Consider the following 27,006-nt stretch of genomic DNA (forward strand, 5'->3'; position numbering starts at 1 on the left):
AACTTTTATTTAAAAAAACAAAATATAATATATTTGAATGATCGAAATTTCAGTTAATGGACCATTTCCTCCTGAGGTTGGAGAATAAACATTACTTTTGATTCAGTAAAACTGAAAAACCAATTATAATCTTCTATTCGACTATTCAGTTGAGGAAAATAAACGTATAAGGGTATAGTTGTCATTTCCCTTTTTTAAGAAAAAAATTAATAAAAAAGAAACATTTAAATTCTAAAATAAAATTAATAAACAAAATACAAAAATTGTAAGAAAACGTTTTGTTTTCAGTGCACGTCGGTATGCATGCGCGGGTTGAGATGTTGAAGAAAAGTAGGAAGAGTGTAGGGACACCCGAATGATACATTATTTTTGAAACTGTGAAGAGAAAAGCAATCGATTAAAAGTGTCCTGGTGTGGACTACTTGTTGAGCGCATAAAGGCTGTAATCCACCAATGCAGGTTTTGTTTTCTCTAATTTTGTTTATACATAAACTCGTCTGTCTGTCTTCATTTTAACAGTAAACAAATATTAACGAGAATACTTTTTTTTTTTACTTCTTTTCTTTCAGATGCCGGACTGAGTTTTGCTATGAATGTGGGAAAGCTATAAGGGAATGCGAATGCCGGGCTATCGGCGTTGATTTTTATTGGCGCTCAGCTCGTGGTTCTAATTATGTTACTAGCTCTTTTCTTTATTTCGAGCCCTTGTAATAATTCTTGAATTGAATTGAAAAAAGGTTTAAGCAAATTAGTCTGTCTCTCCTTAAAAGCAGCATTCTACTGATCAAACTACAGAAAGTCTTGCTTCACGATGAATTTAATAAAACTTCCTTCGATTTGGGGGGCATGTTCATATATTAATTACTACAATTTTGCTTGACTCTGGGGCTGAAAGAGAACGCTAATTAGCAACTGGTCCGAGTTAGATCAAGTGATAAATATAATTTTAATCCTAGTCAAACAAAAAAATCAGACTTGGGTTAGGATAAAAAGAAGTTCTAGTCCGAAATTTAAGATAATTTATGTATTCCTAAACCGAATAGATATCTTGATGTATTCAGAAAACTAAGGAGAGCCCTATAAATAAGTACGATTCTTAGAAAATAACAAGTTGGCCACGAAAAATTCCATAAGATTACCATGGGAAACTCACTGCAAAAACCGAGTGAAAAACGAGAGAATCTCCAACAAGAAACACAAGAAGAAGATGCTAATGGAAGCTTCACTGTGAGATTTGCATCGAACCCATGTCCACAAAATAAGAAATTCAAGAACAAGAACCTTTGTGGTCACCCTTTCTGGTCTAGACTGCATAGCCAAATATATCGAATTCAAGATCGAAGATCATACGGCAAATTTCAATGCCCGGTTGAACTGCCAACAAGTTTAGATCCTCTCTCGTGTTAGAGCTATAATCTCACAAAGTGTTTTTTCAAAGTGGTGTGATCTTCTCTGCGAATGTGTCTAGGGTTGAAAGGAGCTATTGCCCTGGTACGAATGCATGGAGGTGGTGGGTGAACGAGTGTGGTGGGACTGTGAAGAAGAGTAAGGTGCCAAACTGTGAGCGATTATTCTGTTTCAGTGTAAGTTGGCATGGCACAAGGGTATGGATGTGCAGAGAAAGTAGAAATATGAGGGATCGGAATGATATCTGTTTGGCCAGCTTGTTGAGAGAAAAATGGACTAGATGTCCGGTGTGGACACTGTTGAGCTTCGCGAGGGGCTGTAAATCTGTCAAATGCAGGTTTTTATCTGAAACTTTCTTTTCTCTTTGTACAATAATTAAGAATTAACTTTTATTACCGGAGTTTAAGTTTGAATTAAAAAATTCCATAAAGATATGACTAATTATTAGTTCGAATTTCAATGTGAGGTTAATTTGTTTGTGTTTATTAATTTAATTATTTTTTGTTGCAGATGTTACTTGGTTTTGACAAAGTGTGGGAAAAAGCTTTATATTCTTTGTTTATATGCAAATGCAGCCAAAACCCTTGTCTTGCTGGCATGTCACCTTACTATAGGCTTATTGATAATTGTATACCTCTAATAATTTATAGTGATGCTGTTACTTACTGAGATTAATTCTCCATCTTGTAAGTTGGCATGGCATGCAGAGTATGGATGTGCAGAAAGTAGAATCATTCTGAAAGTATGTTTAAATTTCTCAAAGAATGAAAGAATCTATCTCACATTATCCTAATACATGAAAAAAAATCTCAAATCTCTTGTTTGAGGTAATGCAACCTATTACTAATCTACATTAGTCATGTCAAAATTACGTACAAAAATTTTTGTAGCTTTTAAAGAAAGAAGAAATCCCAAACTTATTTAAATATATCCATGCAAAGATCAAGATGGGGAGGAGCTGGTGCAAGTTGCAGCAGTGAACCAAAGGTTCAGATCATCGCTCAAGTCATCCTGTCATCCCCAAAACAAAATCCGAGGGCAGTACAGCCGACACGTTAATGATTCTGCAGCATGTCTAGGCCTTCTGCCACAAATAAGATACCGTAGAAGCAACACAGAAACGCTAACGATTGCAAATGGCAGCAATGGTTGAGAATTTTGGCCTTATGTAATGAACTACTTCCACCAGACCCTGGTGTGAAGAGACCGGGAGCGTAATTGGCAGCCACAACGAGTGTCGCCTCTGCCAATCTAGTACGATTTAATAGTGGTTCTGCTCCCTCATTTCAGGCTGAAAGAAGGCCTTGCTCTCTCAAGAAATGAGCATTTCTCTGTCGTTTTTTGAACTCTGAATTTGGAGGCACATGGGTGGAAGTCTCCTTTCAGATCAGATAAGGAACGCCTTGGCTTCTTAGCAGCAATTCCAATTCGCTCATCCAATCTTAAAATTTCTCTTTCTCTATCAGTATCAGATGACACCCCATTATTCGAACAGCTTGGCTTCATTATATGAAAAGTTGGCTTATCCGAGCTGCGAGCAACGGGTGTGGCGAACTTGTTGTAGAGTTAGACCAAATTCGTACACCACATGGGGGAGAGGATGGGAAGCTGCATCAGCTTCCAATTCCTTCAAAATATCTACAAAGCGGTTTGAGTAAGTGCTCCTGGGGAATATCCAAAAGCGATGGACCTTAGTCCTGAGGCTTTGATTTGGTCTTGGGCTGCCTCAAAAAGCACCTCGAAATTATTCTGGGAGACAAACCTTCAGAGTGTAACCTGTCTCAGCAGTGGTAATCATGTATCTTACACCTTCAGAAAAGACATGGTACTTTAACTTGCCAGTGGCACTGCGTATCTCCTACTAAACTCACGAACTCACAAACGCATCAGATTCAGGACTTCGTCCTCATAGCTGGACTTTGGACATTTCTTTTGCGAAGTGAAAGGATTCAAAAACATTTAAGGTTGTGAGCGAGCAAGTTGAAGCATCCAAGGATGAGCAAAGTTGACTTAGAAAGAAAATTTTAAGCTTTAGACGAGCTAAAACAGAATCTGGCGTTGTGCCGGTAGCTTCATCATGAGGAAGACTTTGTAGGGTGACCAGGAAGATGAAGTATTTTTGCTAAAGCATGGATATACATATCCGAAAGATAATCCTAAGAAAAGAATTAAAATTGTAATGGATTATCAAAGATGACTATAAGCTCAGGGCTCATTTAGCACACTGACGGAACCATATAACATTAAGCCTATCAAGCAAGCATCCAAGCTACATCATAATAAAGAACTAATGGAAGAATCAAGAATAAACTATTGGGACAATGAGTAAAAAGACTACATATTTTCAGAAAGAGATTATTAAAGCCTTAAAAAATTAGTGTAGGAAACAAAAGATCATGAGAAAAATTAGAAAAGCAGAGTACTTTTTACCTCGAGATTTTCTTGCCCGGAGAATGGAACTGATCTTGGGCTTAAGCCCTCAACAGACCGAATAACTGGATCAGCCGTTTTCTTGAAAGATAGACGTTGTGATAAGTGGCAGCCCAGATTTTCTTGAAACCTGGTGTCAAGAAGTGTCCTGGGTGGGCAAATTCCAAATTGATGGAACTTGTAAACGAGTGCTGTGATCTGTCCTTATGTGCGTGAGAAAGAAAGCACCTTGAGATTACCGTCGGACACAGACCCGTCAGCGTATACCCTTTGTCACGGTGGTGACAAGAACCTGTTACCAGTTGCATTTGATCCAAGATTAATCTCTTTCAGGCTCTCTAAAATCTTGAGTTCCAAATCATATTTCTTTGCAAAACCAACGGAACCCCGAAGCGATAATAGTGGTTTTTAGTTCAAGGACTTTCACGATAGTCACTGACCATCTCAGGTTTTAACGAAAGAAATGCAGCTCCCAATCAAGAAGCAAGTTGTCCGACTGAGATAAGTATTAGCACCAGATTGGGCAGGTGGAAAAGAGCTTGAAATGATCCATCCTAAGGAACTTCTGAAAACAGAAAGTCGGAGAAGTTAAATGGTCACCGAGCATTTAACCAAACACAAAAGAAGAAATTAGCAGGTACAGGTTCTCTTGGTAGTAAATATGTAAAAATAACTTTACTGAAAATTAGGCCTGTAAATATGTAAAAATTATAGAACAAAATAAAGATTACTTGAGAAATCGGTTAGCGTTATTATGACTATCAAATTAATATTAGAATGGGCTCAATATATTAGAGGGTATCTTGTACTTGTTTGGCAGTCAAGAAAGTTGAGGAAAAAGAGTAGAAACGAAACCCTGGAGTTCTTGGCAAACAAACAGAGAGAAAGAGAAGGGTAACCGAGGAGAGTAGAGTTCGAATAAAGTCTGCAGTTGAAAATCAAAATGAATTACGGTTTCTTTTACGGAGTCCAAAACCCTGTTCTCTACAGAAAATTGTTATATAATTAAAATTTGGGGGGGAATGGTAAATACTCATAATAATAAAGGAAATGTGAAATTGGTAATGGGCTATAGGCCGAAGGGATAAGATTGGCGTGGCCCAACTATTGACCCAGGATTAATTTCGCAAGATGTCTGTCTGGGTTGTTACACAGTGTTGTTAAATAATTAAAGACAGAACTTTATTTAAATAAAACAAAATATATTTTATTAATGATCGAAATGTCAGTTAATGACATTTTCCCCCTGAGGTTTGGAGAAGGCATTACTTTGATTCAGTAAAATCTGAAAAAAGCCAAATAATCTCTATTAGACTATTGGCAGTTGAGAAAATTAAACAGTATAAGGGTTATAGTGTCATTTCCCCTTTTTTAAGAAAAAAATTAAATAAAAAAGAAACATTTAAATTCATAAAATAAATAACTAAAAAATAAAAAACAATAAAGGACAACAGAATTAAAAAAAAAAAAAAAAAAAGTGATTAAGAGTTTTAAGTTGGTTTTGAAGGTAGGGAGTTTATTTAATCTTTAATTTTAGTTGCAAAATTGTTTTTCTTTTTTTTTTTTAATGAATTCTATTAATTTTATATTTCATTATAATTAATTATATATAATCTCTAAAGTCTACATTTTATATATATATTATATATTCTTAATTGACAAATGAGGTAAAATAGATATTTCAGTTTCAAAGCATTATAACAAGTCATTTAACTCCAACAAAATTTCCAAGAGAAATATTAGTTGAGTAATTTTATATTAAATAAAAGACCATCCACTCTCCTAATAAATCAATAAAATTGATTTTTTTTTCTTTTTCTAATCTACAAATCCAATCAATCCAGTCCAGTCCGATCAATAAAATCATCAAAATCAGTTGATCATTTGAAGTTAATCGATTTTAATTTATTTATATGATTGAACAATAGAACAAGCTAAGAAACAATAACAAGCATCTAAATTCCTTCCACACACAAAAACAATAGAGGGAGAGATAGGGATGAGAGCAAAGACTCTCCATATAGGGCTTTTCATTTGACAATTTGAACTCACCAGTCAATGCATCCATCATATAATTTTCTTGCCACATACCACAAGTTTAGGACATTACATGAATACAACGGTCTCAAGATCCTCAAACGATGACAAACTGAATGATGATATAACACGACAACAAATCGTATGACATCAAGTAGTGATTGAGTTATAAACTTCATTACAACAAAAAAAATAAGTTTGGAGGTTAAAGAGAGATGTACGGTATGGTACCCAGCAGGGTTTCACAACTTCCTCATTAGGAGAAACAGCTTGGTCAAGCTCAAAACTGGGTGATATAAGAAGATCCCTTCAGCATCATAAGAAGCCCACCATATGAAAACTATATATCTCTGAAGAAGAAAAAAGCAAAGCAATCAAAATGTGAAATAAAGAAAACCGCTAAGTCACTTAAGCTTTACGAAATCCATGTCTCTCTGAAATTGGATTTGAAATAACATAAATCTCATATTCGTATATCAAATGAGCACTGTAACTAGACATGAACAAATCATAAACACAAAGTAAATGTTTTGGGTGGATTCCTACGCTTTCAGTGTTTCCCGGAGCCTTCATCTGAGATCTTGTAGAGCTTTCCATGCATAATGTATTCAAACTTGGCAGCAAGAGATTTCCCACCCTGGAATAGAAAGAGTAAACTGATTATATGGATATATAACGACTATAACACATAAATAGGGAAACAGAGGACAGATAAACAAATTCAAAACGACAATATGCATATAATTGAGGACTTTTTAAGATATTATTTGCAATAATTATGGTCAATGGTTTCTCTTATTTCCAATATCAAACCACTTAAATGATCAGGATAATAATCAGTCCTCCATTATCTCTTAAAATCCTCAATATCTAAACCATCTTCTTTCACCTTTTATATCAGAAACTAATTCTTTCCTCAATGTCTTCTACCAGTGTTTGCTGAAACTTTCTTTAGGTTAACTCAGTGCTTCATACTAGTCCTTTCGATAGAACAGTTATGGAAGGCTGATGTACAGTCGAAGAACAAAAAAGCCATAATATCATTATCAAATGAGATGCTAAATTCCAACTGGGAGCAAGAGTTGAAAATCTTGAATACGTAGACTCTTCCCTTAAACTTAACTTGCATATAACTTTGCAAGTAAAAATGTTTGCGAGCATGTAAAACCTTTTGCATATTCATAAAGGGAGGAGGGGTAACATTGCAAATTCCTAAAAGAAAACAGCATGATTAATGCACTTTGACAATTCTTCAAGATGTCATGTCAAAAGTAGACAGACAAGTATAATCAATTTCCATAAATGAGGCCACGTATTAGTAAAAACCAAAGAAGATAATTAGAGACTTCGCACAATTATATACCCAAGCTAATCTTTCAACAGCTATAACATTGCTTGAGAAGACAAAAACAAAAAAATCCTTATAGCAATGAACTCATACCACATAATATTACAAGAGTGAAACCAACCTGAGTAAATAGCCAGTCTGGTGTTCCATCCAGATTTAATGTGTGAGCCAATGCCAAGCAAATTTATCACCTACACAGCATAGGATATACTCTACGTTCAAATCCAGCAGCATGTACATGTCACAGTTCTGACTCGTGCTTCAATGCGAGAAACTGCATACCACACCAAAACATAAACCTCAAAGGTCCAAAATAAAACTAACAAATCAAATAGAAATTAAAAGGTTCATTGAACATCTGGTAGAAACAACCAGCATAAAACTAAGGAGATTCCAGGGCAGAAAAACAATACATTATTCCTAGAATAATCACTTGATGATAATGTAGCTAATACTAGTATAACTCAGTTGCATATTGTACACATATAAATATATCTTAACCTAAAAAAAAACAGATAGTCTCTGTTCTTGATAGGCAATGTAAAAGCACCAGAGCATGGATGGAATGCTATTTATTAACATTTTTGATAAAAAGTGCTTACGCAAAACCACCAAAAGAACTTTTTGAATTATAAAGTGCTTATTTTAATTGTTTATTCATGCTTTCTAAAACAACATACCCAGTTTGTTGTAAGAAAAGCACTCTGCTTCTTTAAAGAAAGAGTGCTATTACCTATTTCAGCCAAATAAAGAGAAATAAATTATAAAAATTTGATAGCACTTCTGACAGTGCAAAAAAAGGAAAAAATAAAAAAGACCTTCTAAAAGCAGCATAAACAAGAAAAATAAAAAAGATGAGCAATAGAACTCAAAATATACCCTTGTCAAACTTTTTTCCTATTGGGTCTATCTTATCGACAACAAAAATATCCTCAAACAGTATTATACTTGACATCCTTAGTGCAAATAAAATCCCTCAGCAGTAACAGTCCACCTGAAAAAATAGTACAAATGAACTCATAAGATTAATAAAACACACTGACCAACAATAACAACAGCAATAAGAAAGTACAACACTACAAAATTATGAACTACCATATCACTGAGAGGACAATCCCAAAGATGTAACTGGAATTAACAGATTTTAGTAACGAGAGTGTCAGATTGGCAACACTAAATTTCAAATTGGTTCCAAAACATAAAAAACAACATCACATAAAAAAGCACCAACAAATAGTAGCCGGTAAGGTTACTTTATACAGTTCCAGAGACACTCTCTCTCAACCCCTAATTTTCATTTTTCTCCAGAACAAAAAATAATATGTGACCCATAGCCTTCCAGTAACATTAATCGCTACCGGGCTTCTCCTAAAATAAACTTTAAACATGGATACTACACTATGTAGCATAACTTAGAGATAAAAGACTATCACATCAGACTTTTACTTGCAAAAACATTTGTTCTCTTTACTGAATATGAAAGCATAAAAATAGGACATTTCCCACTCGCCCTTATAATATTTTCACCATCACCATCAACAAATAAATAAATAAATAATAGAAGAAAAACACCACTGAAACTAACAAAGAATTCAACCACAATAATAAAATGCTTTCCTAGGAGCTTTCTCTTCTCAGAGAAGCCTATTTTCGAAAACAAATTGCCAAGTGCCACAAGGTTTTCTTCAACAGCAGACCCATTTAAAGGAAGAGCGACAGACAAGAACAGCAAACAATGATTCAAACAATAAATAATATCGAACAACCAAGTTATCACCCACTTCATTAAACTTCGTTCACAACTTTGTTTTGCAAAATTTCAAACAAATAACAATTCTAGCACTAAGAACTTCAGGAAACAAGCAGGCCTTAACAGTGAGCTGAAGTAAAAAAAAAAATGAAAAATAAATCATTAAAAAATAGCCATTATCAAGTATTTATGCTTAAAACCCATGTTTGTTTTGTAGTATTGAAGCTAGTAAATGGAAGAGAAGACTGAGAGCGAACCTGGGTTTAGGGTTTTTCGGAGGACTCTTCGGAGCTGACGCTGGAAGGTAGCACGGAGGAGTTTTTATACTGGATGTGAAATTAACGCAATTTTTAGAGGAACAATTGGGTCACTTGCGGGTGAGAAATGTTGATGTTTAGCCAATGAGATCAAGCCACGTAACAAGTGCAGTTTTTTATTTTCAGTAAACAAATTTACATTGGGGATGAGGAATTGAGGAGATTTTAATAGAAGGGTTATGAAAATTAATTTTGGGAAGATTTAAATGTGAAATAAGAATTATGAAAAAAATTTAGGTGGAATTAAATTGGATATAGCACCTTATTTATTAATTTTGTTAAATAATATAACATTTATAAATTTCATTTTTTAATTATGTAGTTTAAATTAATGTGATGATTGATTTGATATTTTATGATCTTTGAGATGATGATATGTGTTGTATAATTGCAATATATTTACTATGATATTATTATCATATGGAGTCAGAAAACAAACTTCATTAGTGTACTATTATTCTAATATCATTTTTTTTTTTTAATAATTGAGATATTCGGGTATAATTGCTAGTCCAGTCCGCTTAATCCTTAGGATCACATCACCCCTTACAGGCTTAATGAACCTAGATAATTGCATGACACAATATTGTGATAAATACCTCTCTTAGAGACTCAAACATAAGACTCTTGGGTATAGCTAACACTAGTGAGTTTTATAGGCCCTTGGGATAGAAATCAATCGATCATATTATAGACTTGTAGTCTAGAAGAAAACATGTATCACGAACTCTGTCAAAACATGGCGGATGCAGGGAATGACAGGAAAGACGCTGATGCAGAGCCTCAACCTGGGATAGTCACGCCTATGACCCCCGTAGCTGCCGGGCTCCTACTTGATACGCGCGTGATGACCAGAGGTGCGTGCACTTCCCCCGCCGCCGGAGGCGAACGAGGAGGCGGCGCTGTCGTGGGAGACGTTCGGAAGAAGGAGGCGCGCGAGGGCACGACGGTTAGTCCGCGACCGTAGCAAATGGTTACCACACCGTACGATTCCGCGCCCCACGCGTCGCGATCCTCCGGTGGTTGCTCATACCTGACCTGTTCCGCGTTTTCCCCCCGCGTTCTGGAGCCGCTCTTGCCCCCGCTGGCACCCGCGCGCCTGACCAGGCGTGGCGGCGCCAGTGGCTCCGTCGCTCGCGCGACCGTAGGCCACCCGGCCCCGGCCAGTTGGTGGCGAAATTCCAGCGGTGGGCGCGTGGCCATACTCGGGGGCCAGATGCGATCGCCAGCCTCAGCTCCCGTGTTGCACTGGACCTTCCCCTGGCCGATGCCCCCGTCCCACGCGAGGCCCAATTACCCGCCCGCCCGTGCGGGGCAGCACCCATCCATGCGAGGCGGGTTTACCGGTGGCTGGTGGCAGCGCGGTGGACTGGCGGCTGCTGGAGCTCACGTGGCGGCGCGGTGGAGGCGAAGGAAGCGGGATGTAAAAATGAAGAAAGGGGAGGAAGTGGGCCGCAAATGGACTCAAATAGTGATGGCCAATAGGGAAAAAGAAAAAAACTCTTCATGCCTATTACAATGGATTAGGAAGTAATGGTCATAAAGTGTAGACAAGGGATTATCCCCAGGAAGGTTTGAAAAGTGTGTGCGATGGGCACGTGGTCTTGAGGACTTGATGAGTTATTTTTGCTTAATTTTCCTTATTTTTGCCTATGATTTCCATACTAACTTGTTATTTTTTTGATTTGATAGACATCGAGAGATATTGGTACTAATGAGGGCTATAACTGACTAGTGATGGTGATCTTTGTTTCCGCGCCGTGTGCCATCACCGATGTGGCGTTTGGCCAAACGCTTGGTTTCGACATATCGCACTTTAATAAAAATGTCGTTGCTATTGGTGGCGCAAAAGGAGCAAAGCGAAAAAAATTGGCCCCAGAACAGTTGGACTCGCATTCTTGATGATTTTCAGTTTGATGACAGGATTATGCAGTATGTACGGGGGGATTGGCCCAAATATGGGCCACGGTTGGGTCTTGTTGAAAGGTGTACGCATCATCTCGCAAACAGATGCACTGGATAGCAGTCGTCACGCATTTAGAGGGAGGGGTTGCTGAAGACCCTTGACTACAACCCAACTATTATCGAGACAGGCAGTTGGAGGTCGAGTTGGAGCCACTGTTCCAGGTTGTTCCCACGACTGTTGCGTCTAGCGGGATGTTGGGCACTTAGTGATCAAGTAGTATCGGAAAGTGGTCACTTAAGCACTCTACCGGCCCAATAAATGAGTCAAGGTAAATTTTGTAGAAAACTAACTTACATAATAATTGTTCTATAGTTTATTCTAATGCTAATGTCTTCTTCCTATTGTAGTACTGAATGTAGGGCATATGCCCTGAAATTATTCAGTTGACCATGACCACACTCCGATGGACTGCTGAATGATGAAACAATGTGAGAACTGTTGGGAGCGTTGGGCTGTCGATTTACTTCATGGCGCAGAGGATTATTTTGTAGTGACCAGAAACATTGTAAAGAATTGGATCTGACATTTGGGAATGGTATTTCTTGAGGACATTAATTCAAAGATAAAGACAATCAAATCACAATATCGCCATCTAAAGCCAATTGCTAGATAAGATATAGATAATAAGCTTCTAAAGAAGGTATAGATCCTAGGTCTTGATTTTAAATCTGATGGTCAACTGTTATTTTGCGGTGTTGTTGGTCTTGTTCTGATAGAAAAGAGTTGTCTTTGAAGCAAAGAGTTCTGTTGAATTTATCTGGTGCATGTTTTGTTACTAGTATTTCTGCAATTGTTTGCCTTATAACTTTTAATTTGATATCTCCTTTTAGGTCTCCTTCTGTTTCTCGAATCCTAGCCAAAATGCTATATGCAACGACCTAAGATAGGTTCAAGAGGGCTTTGAGGGCATTCACTATGAAATCTAGGCCATTGACCCAACTGAGAGGATTTTGAGGTGCTCAAAGAGCGTGCACATTGATTAACTCAAGGCAAAGGGCTTGCATCTTTAAGAGACAACAATGGGGCTTTTGGCATTCTAAAGGATCATCTTTCCCGCTTCATTAGTTGCTGGATTTGCACTATTTTTTTTTATACATAGTACATATAGTTTGTGCCTGTAGAATCATTGTAAAGAATTGGATCTGACTTTAGGAGATATTGTTTGTTTGTCCATATAAGATATCTCATTAGCAGTTTGAATTTACTATGTGTGGTGTGATCATTTGCTTCACCAAGTTTGATAATGGTTTTTTTAGCGTTTGTGTTTATTTGTATATCACTACAATGTGTGATGTACTGGTGTGATTATTGATTCACCCAGTTGGGGCTAATGGTTAGCTTGTCCAATCAATTTCGATTTTGCCAGCATCCCATGCCTTTTTTATTTTGTGTTTCATAATAGATTACATTGATGTCTCTTATATTTTGATTTGTGATGATTGATGATACAAATTACTTAATTTTGCGATACAAATTCTTTTCAGAGAGAGGGAAATGAGTGATGTACAAATGTTCCCATCACAGTCATTTCGAAATTAATTAACTTAAGACAGGCATGGTACCAAACATTACGTATATGATCGCACCACATATATCTTTAACACGACCAAGACTTTTCCTAGAAATGATCGCTTAGTGATTCTCAATCACTTAAGTGACCAGAGTCTATTACGAGCAGTCGCTTAAAGCGATACATAAGAATCGCTTAAGCGATTACCCATCGGGCAGATATTCATTCGCTCGCCAAAATCACTTAAGTACCCAAATTACTAAGCGACAAAAACTCTTTTTGGAAGAATCGCTTAAGCGATACATAAGATCGCTTAAACGATCATAGATCTGGACATATATTCATTTTTCCTCAGACCAAGATCGCTTAACGATCAAATCGCTTAACGACCACGAGTCTTTATAAATCGATTAAGCGATACATGATTGCTTAAGCGATCATAGATTTGAGCAAATTCATTCTGCCTCAGACAAAAGTCGATCTCAAATCATTTAAGCGACCAAGCAGTCCTTTAATAAAAATCGTTTAAGCGATACAAATGGATCGATTAAGTGATTTTCGATCGCGGAATCTACTGTGGACTAGATGCTTAAACAATTACCAATCGCTTAAGCGACCAGGAGTAAAAGCGAAAATCGCTTACGAGTACAGACGATCGAAGCACCAGACTAAAAGCAAAGAATCGTTTAAGCAATACAGACGGATCGCTAAGCTACTAAAGTAAAAGCAAAGAATCGCTTAAGCGATCCTAATGTATTCGGATACTATTTATTGTATTTCAGAGCATCGGTTAAGCTATTAACGCTATGCTAACATATAGGGTTTACGATTCGTTCAGTGAACCATGAATGTTATCATATTTATATTAAACATATAGTTCTTTTACCTCAATATGAAACATAATGGTGTATAATATTTATGTCAATGCTAAATATATAAGGTTTACGATTCGTCAGTGGAATGACCGATACTATTTTATATTAAACTATAGTTTTTTATGTCAGTATGAAACTATAAGGTGTATATGTTTACGTCACATGCTAAACAAATAGGGTTTATGATTCGTTCAGTGGATCATAACCGTTATCATATTATAATTAACATATAGTTCTTTTATGTCAATATGAAACTATAAGGTATAAAATGTTTACGTCTATGCTAAACATATAGGGTTTATGATTCGTTCAGTGGACCATGACCGTTATTATATTATAAGGTAACCATGGAATCTAGTGAACTATGTTCTTCTTCTTTGTTTAGATGTATAAAGGGTGCGTTTGGTTGAATATTTCATAAATATTACAAATCATATTCCCAAATATTTCTTTGTTTAATTATTTAGGAAATATTAGTATTTTTTTTGATTAATTTTAGACCCATTATTAGAATTAATTCATTAACCACCTGAAAAAGTGTTAAAAATTAACAAAATACCCACACCACCCAACTTCCCAGATTCTGAGCTACTATCGACAGCTACAAACGACCGAAATGGCAGGTAATTCACAGTTGTGCCTTTCCAGCTAGATCTGTCCACTGTGATTTGGCCAGAAATGCCAATTTGCCGTCATCGACTTTAAAAGCCAAGGCCAACATTGACAGTCAACGACGGCCATATATTTGGCCGTCCAGCACGGCCAGATATGGATTATTTTCTGTCTGTCGACGGCACATTTGGCAGTGATCTGGCCTTTTTCGGCCACATCATGTCGATCTGGCCGGAAAGGCCATATCGATGCCCTATCCGCCAGATCCGACCACTGTGGATCGTAACTCCTTTTCCTCGATAAGATTCTGACGGTGGTGGCCGAATCTGGCACCGTGGGTAGGTGGGGTGTAATTTGTTAATTTTAAAATTTTTCCTGTCCTTAATTTTGATTTACTAAAGTTAAGGGGTTCTAAAAAGTAATTAAAATGGATTAACTATATTTCTCATCATGCTACACACACGATCAATTTTGGGACATCGTTTGCCTAATATTCCCACTAATCGTTACTTTCTGCCACGTTGCTTCCGCGATCTGACCTCCTCATGTTTCCTCACGCCGATCGTACTATGTTTAGCGTGACGTACCTTCTGCCCTTTTATGTTTCATACTGACATAAAAGACTATCTGTTTCTATAAATATATAAGGTCATGTCCCCTGAACGACTCGTAAACCCATATGTTAAGAGTTCGGCAATAAATGGCTTCCCAGTTGTGATATGGATCACAAGAGATGGCGACATGTTTAGCATTGATAAATATAAACTCTTTTGATATTCTTCTCGGTCTGATTTAAAGAGTTATTATTTAGAGCACAACGAGTTTAGCAATCAACGGATTGTTTTTACAGATAGTTTTGTACAGTACACTCGTACGATTCGTTCAACAAGGATCACTTTATTGCCACAACCCAACTAACAATTTTATGTCGGAGTTGAACTATGAAACCCATTTGCACACCAAATGTTAATAGTCACCAGGAACTTTGTTTACACAACAGTCGCTTACAGCGATCGTATATATCGCTTAAGCGATGCTTTTCTTTTTAACTTTATCGATTAAGCGATCGTAGATATCACTTAAGTGATCATGTGATTGGCAGAATCAATCTGCCCAGTGACAGTCGCTTAGCGATCCGTGATATTGCTTAAGCGACTGATTTTGTCTTCTTTCACTTAGTTGATTAAGCGATCATGTGATGGGCAACACACTCTGCCCAGGTGTATGATCGTTTAAGCGTTCTTGTCTTTTTCACTTGGTCGATTAAGTGATGTAGATCGCTTAGAGCTATGTGTGGGTAGATCAATATCTGCCCAGGTGCACAATCGCTTAAGCGATCTGTGATATCGCTTAAGTGATCCGGTTTGAAAAACCCTTTGTCGCTTAGCGATACACTAGGTTGCGTAAGCGATCAGGGCAATATATACTTTTCCGCTTTTCTCCTGAATTTTGACAAAACTAAAATTCACACACATACTATTCCATACACTTTCTCCTCAATTTGACAACCTAATTCTAAATTAAAATCACCAACAAATATTAGGCCCAAGTAACAAAGATACTACAATATAAAAGATGATTTATTAAAGTACAATAAATTTAAAACACATAATTAAAAACAATACTCATCATGGTTGGCCTTGCAGACTTCCTGAATTCATCCTTCTTTGAACCTAAATTTTTTGGCATCTGCATATGTTATCTTTTGGCAACTGCTTCTTCTGCGGCCAGGTTGCTTACAAATTGAGACACTTATTCATCTTCCGGGGAACCTCAGAGGCTGATGGAATCGCTTAACTCTTTTCCTCCCCTTTGCTTCTCTTGAATGACGGCATGGATGATAATGTCAGCCAACTCTGATGACACTACCCACTGCTCTTGGGAGGCACTAGTATATTGTTTCTGAATAAGCTAGCATGTTAGTGATCTACCATATAGAGAGGGAGAGCAAAGTTCCAATATAATTCTTGAACCAACAATCTGACTTCCGTTGGTGTTTCAGTGCTGCTAGTGCATGAGGACAGGTAAACGTGAATGTCAGCACTTTACAACTGCAAGTTTATGAACAAGGTTAACTACGGCATCCGGACCATAGCACACCACAGTGACTCTTGAGCATTAAGAGGAAAGAAACAGTGATTTTGCACAGTTCCATACGTTCTCTCAATATTTTAGCGCAAACAAGGGCTGTAGAAATTATCTAAATTCGTACGACGCTCATAGAACACATGACATGTCCTCTGGATTGCATCAAAAAGGGCAACTATTTGAAAACTTCTTTCTATAACACTTCGAATTTATGGACTCCACTTATTCGTGGTCATGACATCAAACCTTCATCCACGAAAGGAGCTCTACTCCATCGCTCCGAAACCAACATCTGCTCAAGATACTAACAACTCTCATCTCCTTGATTCGGATTTGCTGGAAGTGCTCCTCAACTCATCAACCCGATAGCTTTTGTGCTTCATGTAGTAGTCTAAAGAAGGCCAGCACACTTAAATCTCTATTTATGATTCTCACCAGGTGCCTCATACAGAATCCGTGATGTGCTTGATGGAAATAGTGGCAATCCCTTCTTTATAGAGTTGTGCCTATCGTATTATGCACAATCGTCACTGCAGCACATCGTACATAATTGCTGGAAAAACCAAGTCCATAACTTTCATTCTCAGATCAACCACACCATGCAACATGATATCTGTGGTTCTCTGCGGTGTCCTGTGCTATGGCGACCAACAATGTACTCATACTTTCCGTTAGAAGCACCATCAACAACCAACACCTTTCTCATGTTTACAAAACCCTTATAACAGAACCGTAAGCAACAAAAAATATTAAAAATCTATCTACTGTCCCACTTCCAAAGCGTCTAGCTACCTTGGTTTGTCAACTCAAGCATTAAATGATGCTTCTAATAACTGCGTACCCATGCTCTGGCATGCCCCTCACAAAAACTTGTACATGTTGTCTCCCTTTCCACATTTCCAATAACTACAGCACATCCAACTCTATGTGCACAAGTCTCCGAATGTCTTAGGAGATGGACCTTTTCCTTCAATGAACCGACTTTGACAAATTGTCCAATACCATTAACGGATGCTTGTTGATGCTCATCTGAAATATGTCCCAAACCACAGTGTGCTCAGGGTATATGTGCTAAGAATAAATTTTCCAACTTTGGCAATTCTACAATAAACCGCCATGCATTTCCGGTCACGACATGCAACCGTCACAGCTAATGAATTTGACTTTTGGTGATGAAATCAAATTACCTCTCATGGCAACAGATTTTAGCCTCCTCACCACTTCCTCTTTGTTGTCAAATAAATACCCTAACGCAACTCTGATCTATCCGTAAAACATGAGTTCATTCACTACTCCCTCCAATTGCCCCTCTAAACCTGCATAAATGACCATAGTGTTCTCTTCCTCCCAATCTATGCTTCTGCATAATCTCATATTTAAAGGAATCTCTACATCTGTGGGAACATGTACGGGGTCCTCCTCCTCACATGTTCATTTTTCCCCTCATCACCAACCTCTTCTACAGTGTCCTCCTCACCACCAAATTCACCGTCTATCTTGATTTTTCAACTAACAATCAAATGGCCTCGTGTTCAAATTAAAACCACGCGAAATCATCCCCCACTTCCTCGTTAACCCCTTCCTTTGAACCAACTCTCCGTTATCCCCTTCCTCTTGAACCAACTTCCAACGTGTCTTCTACAAAAGAAACCCTTAATTGGCCTCGAACCTTATCAGCCACATCATCATAATAACTTCACACTTTCATCCAACTTAATATAGTAGGAGGTACGTACCCTATAATATCAGGAACACTACTTAAAACATACTTCACAACTATTCACTACAGCGAGCAACTCAAATCCACCTCTTCTATTATTTTATCAATCAACTTATCAAAACAACCCTGTGCTCACACACACTTGTATAACTACTTTGCTCTTCCAATCCACTCCCGTACTTTCTTCCCCACCACCACCAAAATTTCAACACCCACCAAAACTTGTCCATGGTAATAATAGCCAACTACCTGTAGCAATGCAAAAAAAAATATTCTTAACTGTTGTACTAAGGGTTCAAATATTTTAAAAAGAATCTGCACAGCGCTTATAGGTCTCATCTGTATCGCTTTGAGAGACGTCATAATATCTTATGCCATTACTGATCGCTTAAGCGATCTGTTCCTATACACTAGACTCTTTACTAATCGCTTAAGCGATCTTATGCCACATACTTGATCGCTTAAGCGATCTATCGCGTGCATTCCAGACCTATAGTACGCTTAAGCTATACACATCGCTTAAACGACAGCTCATACCCAGAACCATTTTCAGTCATCTCCACCTACAATCGATCCATCATACCCATACAACATACCCACAGACAAATTTTCAAAATTTCACTCCTTTCAACTTCCATTACAATCAACAGCAGCCAAAACCTAACACACTAAACTCAAAATCATAACCCAAACCCAATCCATGCTTAATCAAATCATAACCCAGATCTTTGTAAATCGAAATATGAAATTGAAAGGGAGATACACATACCTAGACAAAATGTCAGGAGGAGGAGGAGAGGAGGGAGGAGGAGGAGGAGGATGATCTGTGTTGGAGAAGATTGTAATGGCGGAGAAATGCGGTTAACGTCGCGTGAGGAAAAAACATGAAGGTGTTGGGTTTGTGTTGAAGATTTTCGACTCTTGGAGACATATTTATATTTTAAAAGATTACACAATTATTTTAACCTAATTAACCCTAAGATCATATTTAATTAAGCTTAATAAAAAATAAGGTATGTTAGTTAACATTTGCAAACTACATAGCTTAATTAAATTTAACTACCAAAAATTTATGCTTAAAACCCATGTTTTGTTCTGTAGTATTGAAGCTAGTAAATGGAGAGAAAATTTTACTCTCTGGCCGTCCCAAGTTTCCATTTAACAAAATGGCCTTGAAAATGTTTTTAAATTTTTTTTAATTTAGAGAAGCTGACATGGCATAGTTAGGATTCATTAAACATGTAAAATGGGTTAAAATGAAAAGATTAAAACATATGTAGGCTGAATCATAAATAATGAAAGTTTTTAAAATTTGAAATTTATCAAAACAAGCCCCACTTATTCACCTCGCTTAATCGAAATTCATTAGGGCAAAAAGCGATTTCTTGAACCAAAGGGAGACACTGCGATTTTCTGATTGAACCTACAAATTTGCACACCATATTCAATCCTAAAATCAATTTCTTGAACCCTAAACGGAAAACAGTCGCAATTTCTGATTGATTTCTTAAACCCTAAAATCGATTTCCTAAACCCTAAACGGAATCTGTGCGATTTCTAGCGATACATTCCACATTTTTGATCGAAACTGCAAATTTTGACACCAAATTCAATCCAAAACCATGGCTGACACTCACAGTGAGGAGGAAAACCCAATACCACTTTGAATCCTAGATTCTGGTGGCGCAAGCAGTTCAATGGCTGCTTCGGTGGATCATCCGATCAGTGAAGGTGGTCCATAGGCAGAGGAGACGACAGCGGCACAACAACAGAGAGAAGAATCGCAAAACAGTTCTGAAGACGAGGAGTCAGGTGAGGAGGAGGAGTCCAGCGAGAATTCAAGCTAGGAGGAGTCTTCCGAGTATTCAGGTGACGAGGAGGAGGATGACAAGAATGCAGGCGAGGAGGAGGCCAGTGAGGAAAGGATATGTATTTGTTTTGGGAGTATTGCTCTGTACTGCCGCTTAAGCGATCATTGTATCGCTTAAGCGATTAATCTCTTTTACTTATAGTCGCTTAAGCGATTAATTCAATTTACACTTGATCGCTTAAGCAATCTTTTTAAGGTAGAATCGTAGATATAAGATTGCTTAAGCGATCTTTTGTACGCTTAAGAGATTCTTTTAGTTTACTCTTGGTCGCTTAAGCGATTTCAGATTTTAAGTAATCCGAAATCGCTTAAGCGACCATAGTGGTAATTTTTTGTTGTTGATGCTTTGTTTATTAGTTGTTTTGGTTTATTTTTGTTGCTGACATTTTGTTTATATCGATTGTGCAGATTGTACGGACTGTAAACTATAGAGACTACGAGTTGGACCTTGTAAGCGATAAGGTACCCTACTTCCCCGCAAAGGTGACGGTCAGGTCAAGTTGGGATATTTTTGACAGAATAAAGGACATTTTAGGTGGAATGAGGCATGGTACAAGAGATTTCTATCGCACTTGTTCCAGTCGGTTTTTAAGCATTGGAACAAATTGGAAAAACGCATTTTGGGGGCAGGGAATGCATTACATGTTGCTGCACTCAGTAAAATGCAATAAAAAACAAAAAAAGAAATGTGGTTCGTGGTGGACGGAAAGCCACTACGTTTTGGGATGATGGAATGTGCCTTGGTGACGGGCTTAGGATGTGAGGAAGTGCCAGATAAGGAGGCAGACGCAATAAGGAAGAGTCTGGGAGCCATAAGGTTTCATAAGAAGGTTTTGCAGGGGGCAAAGTCTATTACAAGACAGGTTTTAGAGCAGAGGCTAGAAACAGTTGAATTTAATGATAAAGAGAAGATAAAAGTGTGCTTGGTTTTGTTTTTACATTCGATCTTATTGGATGGTAACTCAACAAAAGCTGCTGAGAAAGATTGGTTGTTGTTTGCAAGTAACTTGAAGTTCTTTAATTCTTATCCGTGGAGACGGATATCATTTGAACGAACCATCAACAACCTGAAAAAACCAAACATGGCATTAAAGTAGTCCTAATGGGTTGGGAAGGATAAACCAAGCATGTACAATTTGTTTGGCTTCCCATGGGCAATGCAGGTAAATATTAATAGCTTTTTGTTATATTTTTTGTAATATATGTGTTTGAATTATGATATGGACTATTTTTTTACAATGTAGGCTTGGATATATGAGGCCATCCCTGTCTTCGCTAAGGTGGGGGGGGGGGGGGGGGGGGGGGGGGGCGGGGGGGGGGGGGGGGGGGGGGGGGGGGGGGGGGGGGGGGATGAGTAATAGTTTGGATGTGCAACAGCAATTTCCTAGGATATTGCGGTGGCATGTCGAGAGGTGTATCCATTCGGATTATGACCAAATAGACATTGAGATTCAAGCGGCTGGGGTGATTAAAGGATTAAGCTTTTGAACATGCAGTTGCTTTAAAATGTCATTCAATCTGATTGATTTTGTTTCTTATTACAGGGAGTCGTCTGTCCCTTTCTCACCGCTACTGGGGATGAAGCGGAAGAGAACTATGTCACACCTTTCAAAGCACTGGAGGATGCAAGGGATGAACGGATAGACCGCCTGATGCGAGACCTAAAAGGGGTCACGCATGTGACAACAGTTGCAGGGCTACTACTTGACAACGTAGTTGATGCCGAGGATGATGAAGCTCCAATCAGCCGGAGGCTCGAGGAGGAGGAGAAGAGGGAGGAAGAGGAGGAGAAGAGGGAGGAAGAGGTTTGTATGCCTTAGCAAACTGGTACAACAAGTACCGATTGCCGAGACATCGACGTCGAGATAATAAGGTGGTTGACCTCATAAATGACATGTTTCAGAGTTTTACAACAGCCGTTTATGACAGATTTGACAAGATGGAAGAGCGCATGAAAAGGGTGGAGGAGAAAGTGGATAAGCTAGTAGAGAAAGTTGGCACAATGGAAAAGGAAGTTGGTGGAGAATTAAAGGCGGTTGAAGTGCAAACTAGGTTGAAAAGAGAAAGCCGAAAGAGCAAGTTTGTGAAATCGCCTTACATGGCAGTGACACAGGTAAAGAAGAGGAAAATTAAGAAACAAATTGAGGAAGAACCATAAATGGAGGAGGTTAAAGAGGTTGGTGGAGGAAGTGGGGCGCTGATAATGGAAGAGGGCGAGGTGGGAGGCGAAGGAAGCGGGGATGTAAAAATGAAGAAAGGGGGAGGAAGTGGGCAAGCAAAAATGGACTCAAATATCGATTTGTATAGGCCAATAGAGGAAAAGAAAAAACTCTTCTATGCCTATTACAATGGATTAGGAAGTAATGGTCATATAAAGTGTAAGACAAGGGATTATCCCCAGGAATGGTTTGAAAAGTTGTTGACGATGGGCACGTGGCTTGAGGACTTGATGAGTTATTTTCGCTTAATTTTCCTTATTTTTGCCTATGATTTCCATACTAATCTTGTTATTTTTATTTGATGTAGCACATCGATGAGATATTGGTACTAATGAGGCTATAACTGACTAGTGATGGTGATCTATTGTTTCCCGACTGTGCCATCACCGATGTGGCGTTTGGCCAAACGCTTGTTTCGACATATCGCACTTTAATTAAAAATGTCGTTGCTATTGGTGCAGCAAAAGGAGCAAAGCGAAAAAAATTGGCCCCAGAACAGTTGGACTGCATTCTTGATGATTTTCAGTTTGATGACAGGATTATGCAGTATGTACGGGGGGATTGGCCCAAATATGGCCACGGTTGGGTCTTTGTTAAAAGAGTGTACTGCATCATCCTCGCCAAACAGATGCACTGGATAGCAGTCGTCACGCATTTAGAGGAGGGGTTGCTGAAGACCCTTGACTACAACCCAACTATTTATCGAGACAGGCAGTTGGAGGTCGAGTTGGAGCCACTGTCCAGGTTGTTCCCACGACTGTTGCGTGCTAGCGGGATGTTTGGGCACTTAGGTGATCAAGTAGTAATCGGAAAGTGGTCACTTAAGCACTCTACCGGCCCAATAAATGAGTCAAGGTAAATTTTGTAGAAAACTAACTTACATAATACAATTGTTCTATAAGTTTATTCTAATGCTAATGTCTTCTTCCTATTGTAGTACTGAATGTAGGGCATATGCCCTGAAATTTATTCAGTTTGACATGACCAACACTCCGATGGACTGCTTGAATGATGAAACAATGTGAGACTGTTGGGAGCGTTGGGCTGTCGATTACTTCATGGGCAGATGGATTTATTTTGAGTGACCAGAAACATTGTAAAGAATTGGATCTGACATTTGGGAATGGTATTTTCTAGGACATTAATTCAAAGATAAAGACAATCAAATCAAATATCGCCATCTAAAGCAAATTGCTAGATAAGATATAGATAATAAAGCTTCTAAAGAAGGTAATAGATCCTAGGTCTTTGATTTTAAATCTGATTGGTCAACTTGTTATTTTGCGGTTGTTGGTCTTGTTCGATAGAAAAGAGTTGTCTTTGAAGCAAAGAGTATCATGTTGAATTTATCTGGTGCATGTTTTGTTACTAGTTATTTCTGCAATTATTTGCCTTATAACTTTTAATTTGATATCTCCTTTTAGGTCTCCTTCTGTTTCTCGAATCCTAGCCAAAATGCTATATGCAACGACTAAGGATAGGTTCAAGAGGGCTTTGGAGGGCATTCACTATGAAATCTAGGCCATTGACCCAACTGAGATGGATTTTGAGGTGCTCAAAGAGCGTGCACATTGATTAACTCAAGGCAAAGGGCTTTGCATCTTTAAGAGACAACAATGGGGCTTTTGGCATTCTAAAGGATCAATCTTTCCCGCTTCAATTAGTTGCTGGATTTGCACTATTTTTTTTATACATAGTACATATAGTTTGTGCCTGTAGAATCATTGTAAAGAATTGGATCTGACATTTAGGAGATATTTTTGTTTGTCCATATAAGATATCTCATTAGCAGTTTGAATTTACTATGTGTGGTGTGATCATTTGCTTCACCCAAGTTGGATAATGGTTTTTTAGCGTTTTGTTTTATTTTGTATATCACTACAATGTGTGATGTACTGGTGTGATTATTTGATTCACCACAGTTGGGGCTAATGGTTAGCTTGTCCAAATATTTCGATATTTGCCACATCCCATGCCTATTTTTTATTTTGTGTTTCAATAAATAGATTACATTGATGTCTCTTATATTTTGATTTGTGATGAATTAGATTGATACAAATTACTTAATTTTGCGATACAAATTCTTTTCAGATTTAGGAGGGAAATGAGTGATGTACAAATGTTTCCCAATCACAGTCATTTCGAAATTAATTAACTTAAAGACAGGCATGGTACCAAACAATTACGTATATGATCGACCACATATATCTTTTAAACGACCAAGACTTTTCCAGAAATGATCGCTTAAGTGATCTCAAATCACTTAAGTGACCAAGAGTCTATTACGAAGCATCGCTTAAGCGATACATAAGATCGCTTAAGCGATTACCCATCGGGCAGATATTCATTCTGCCTCGAAAAATATCACTTAAGTGATCCCAAATTACTTAAGCGACAAAAACTCTTTTTGGAAGAATCGCTTAAGCGATACATAAGATCGCTTAAACGATCATAGATCTGGACATATATTCATTTTTCCTCAGACAAGATCGCTTAAGCGATCAAATCGCTTAAGCGACCAAGAGTCTTTTATGAAAATCGCTTAAGCGATACAAATGGATTGCTTAAGCGATCATAGATTTGAGCAAATTCATTCTGCCTCAGACAAGATCGATCTCAAATCATTTAAGCGACCAAGAGTCTTTAATAAAAATCGTTTAAGCGATACAAATGGATCGATTAAGTGATTTTCGATCTGGGAATCTACTGTGGACTAGATTGCTTAAACAATTACCAATCGCTTAAGCGACCAGGAGTAAAAGCGAAGAATCGCTTAAGCGATACAGACGGATCGCTTAAGCACCAGACTAAAAGCAAAGAATCGTTTAAGCAATACAGACGGATCGCTTAAGCTACTAAAGTAAAAGCAAAGAATCGCTTAAGCGATCCTATGTATTCGGATACTATTTATTGTATTTCAGAGCATCGGTTAAGCTATTAACGCTATGCTAAACATATAGGGTTTACGATTCGTTCAGTGAACCATGACTGTTATCATATTTATATTAAACATATAGTTCTTTTACCTCAATATGAAACATATAAGGTGTATAATATTTATGTCAATGCTAAATATATAAGGTTTACGATTCGTTCAGTGGACCATGACCGTTATCATATTTATATTAAACATATAGTTTTTTTATGTCAGTATGAAACATATAAGGTGTATAATGTTTACGTCAATGCTAAACATATAGGGTTTATGATTCGTTCAGTGGATCATAACCGTTATCATATTATATTAAACATATAGTTCTTTTATGTCAATATGAAACATATAAGGTATAAAATGTTTACGTCTATGCTAAACATATAGGGTTTATGATTCGTTCAGTGGACCATGACCGTTATTATATTATAAGGTAACCATGGAATCTTAGTGAACATATGTTCTTCTTCTTTGTTTAGAATATAAAGGGTGCGTTTGGTTGAATATTCTTATAAATATTACAAATCATATTCCCAAAATATTTCTTTGTTTAATTATTTAGGAAATATTAGTATTTTTTTTGATTAATTTTAGACCCATTAAGTGAATTAATTTCATTAATACCACCTGAAAAAGTTTAAAAATTAACAAAAATACCCACACCCACCCAACTTCCCAGATTCTGACTACTATCGACAGCTACAAACGACCGAAAATGGCAGGTAATTCACAGTTGTGACCTTTTCCAGCTAGATCCACTGTGGATTTGGCCAGAAAATGCCACATTTGGCCGTCATCGACTTTAAAAGCAATGGCCAACATTGACAGTCAACGACGGCCATATATTTGGCCGTCACAGACGGCCAGATATGGACTTTTCTGTCTGTCGACGGCCACATTTGGCAGTGATCTGGCCTTTTTCGGCCACATTCATGGTCGATCTGGCCGGAAAAGGCCATATCGATGCCCTATCCGCCAGATCCGACCACTGTGGATCGTAACTCCTTTTCTCGATAAGATTCTGACGGTGGTGGCCAGAATCTGGCACCGTGGGTAGGTGGGGGTGTATTTGTTAAATTTTAAAATTTTTCCTGTCCATATTTTGATATTACTAAAGTTAAGGGGTCTAAAAGTAATAAAAATATAAACTAATATTTACTAAATAATTAAACAAACAGATATTTTGGGAATATTTTAAAATATTCCCAAAATATTTGCTTAAGCGATTCTGCCTAGGACATGATTGCTTACGCGATCTGAAATCGCCTAATGTTTCACTCAACGAATCGTAAACCCTATATGTTTAGCGTAGACGTAAACATTCTGCACCTTTTATGTTTTATACTGACATAAAAGAACTATATGTTTAATATAAATATAATAACGGTCATGGTCCACTGAACGAATCGTAAACCCTATATGTTAAGAGTTCGAGCAATAAAATGGCTTCACAGTTGTGATATGGATAAACAAGAAGATGGCGAAATGTTTAGAGCATTGATAAATATTAAACTCTTTTGAGATTCTTCTCGGTCTGATTTTAAAAGAGTTATTATTTTAAGGAGCAAACGAAGTTTTAAAGACTAATCAACGGATTGTTTGTACAGATAGTTTTGTACAGTTACAACTCCGTACGATTCGTTCAACAAAGAATACTTTATTGCCAACAACTAACAATTTTATGTACGGAGTTGTAACTATGCAAAACCATTTGCACAACAAATATGTTTAATAGTCAAAGGAACTTTGTTTACACAAAGTCGCTTAAGCGATCGTAGATATCGCTTAAGCGATGCTTTTCTTTTTAACTTTATCGATTAAGCGATCGTAGATATCACTTAAGTGATCATGTGATTGGCAGAATCAAATCTGCCCAAGTGCATGATCGCTTAAGCGATCCGTGATATTGCTTAAGCGATTCTTGT

General features: G+C 37.7%; 1 protein-coding gene across 1 annotated transcript in view; it reads right to left on the reverse strand.

Annotated features, from left to right (window-relative positions):
• Positions 1-9,297, reverse strand: part of LOC116126030 (DNA-directed RNA polymerases II and V subunit 8A-like) — a 97,994-nt gene extending 88,697 nt beyond the window's left edge. The window contains 2 exon segments of the mRNA XM_031411725.1: positions 8,102-8,216; positions 9,230-9,297. Coding sequence (XP_031267585.1) covers positions 8,102-8,177 — 76 coding nt within the window. The 5' untranslated portion in view covers positions 8,178-8,216; positions 9,230-9,297.
• Positions 9,298-27,006: the final 17,709 nt, after the last annotated feature.

Source organism: Pistacia vera, unplaced genomic scaffold (genome assembly GCF_008641045.1).
Source record: "Pistacia vera cultivar Batoury unplaced genomic scaffold, PisVer_v2 Contig104, whole genome shotgun sequence".
Classification (NCBI taxonomy): domain Eukaryota; kingdom Viridiplantae; phylum Streptophyta; class Magnoliopsida; order Sapindales; family Anacardiaceae; genus Pistacia; species Pistacia vera.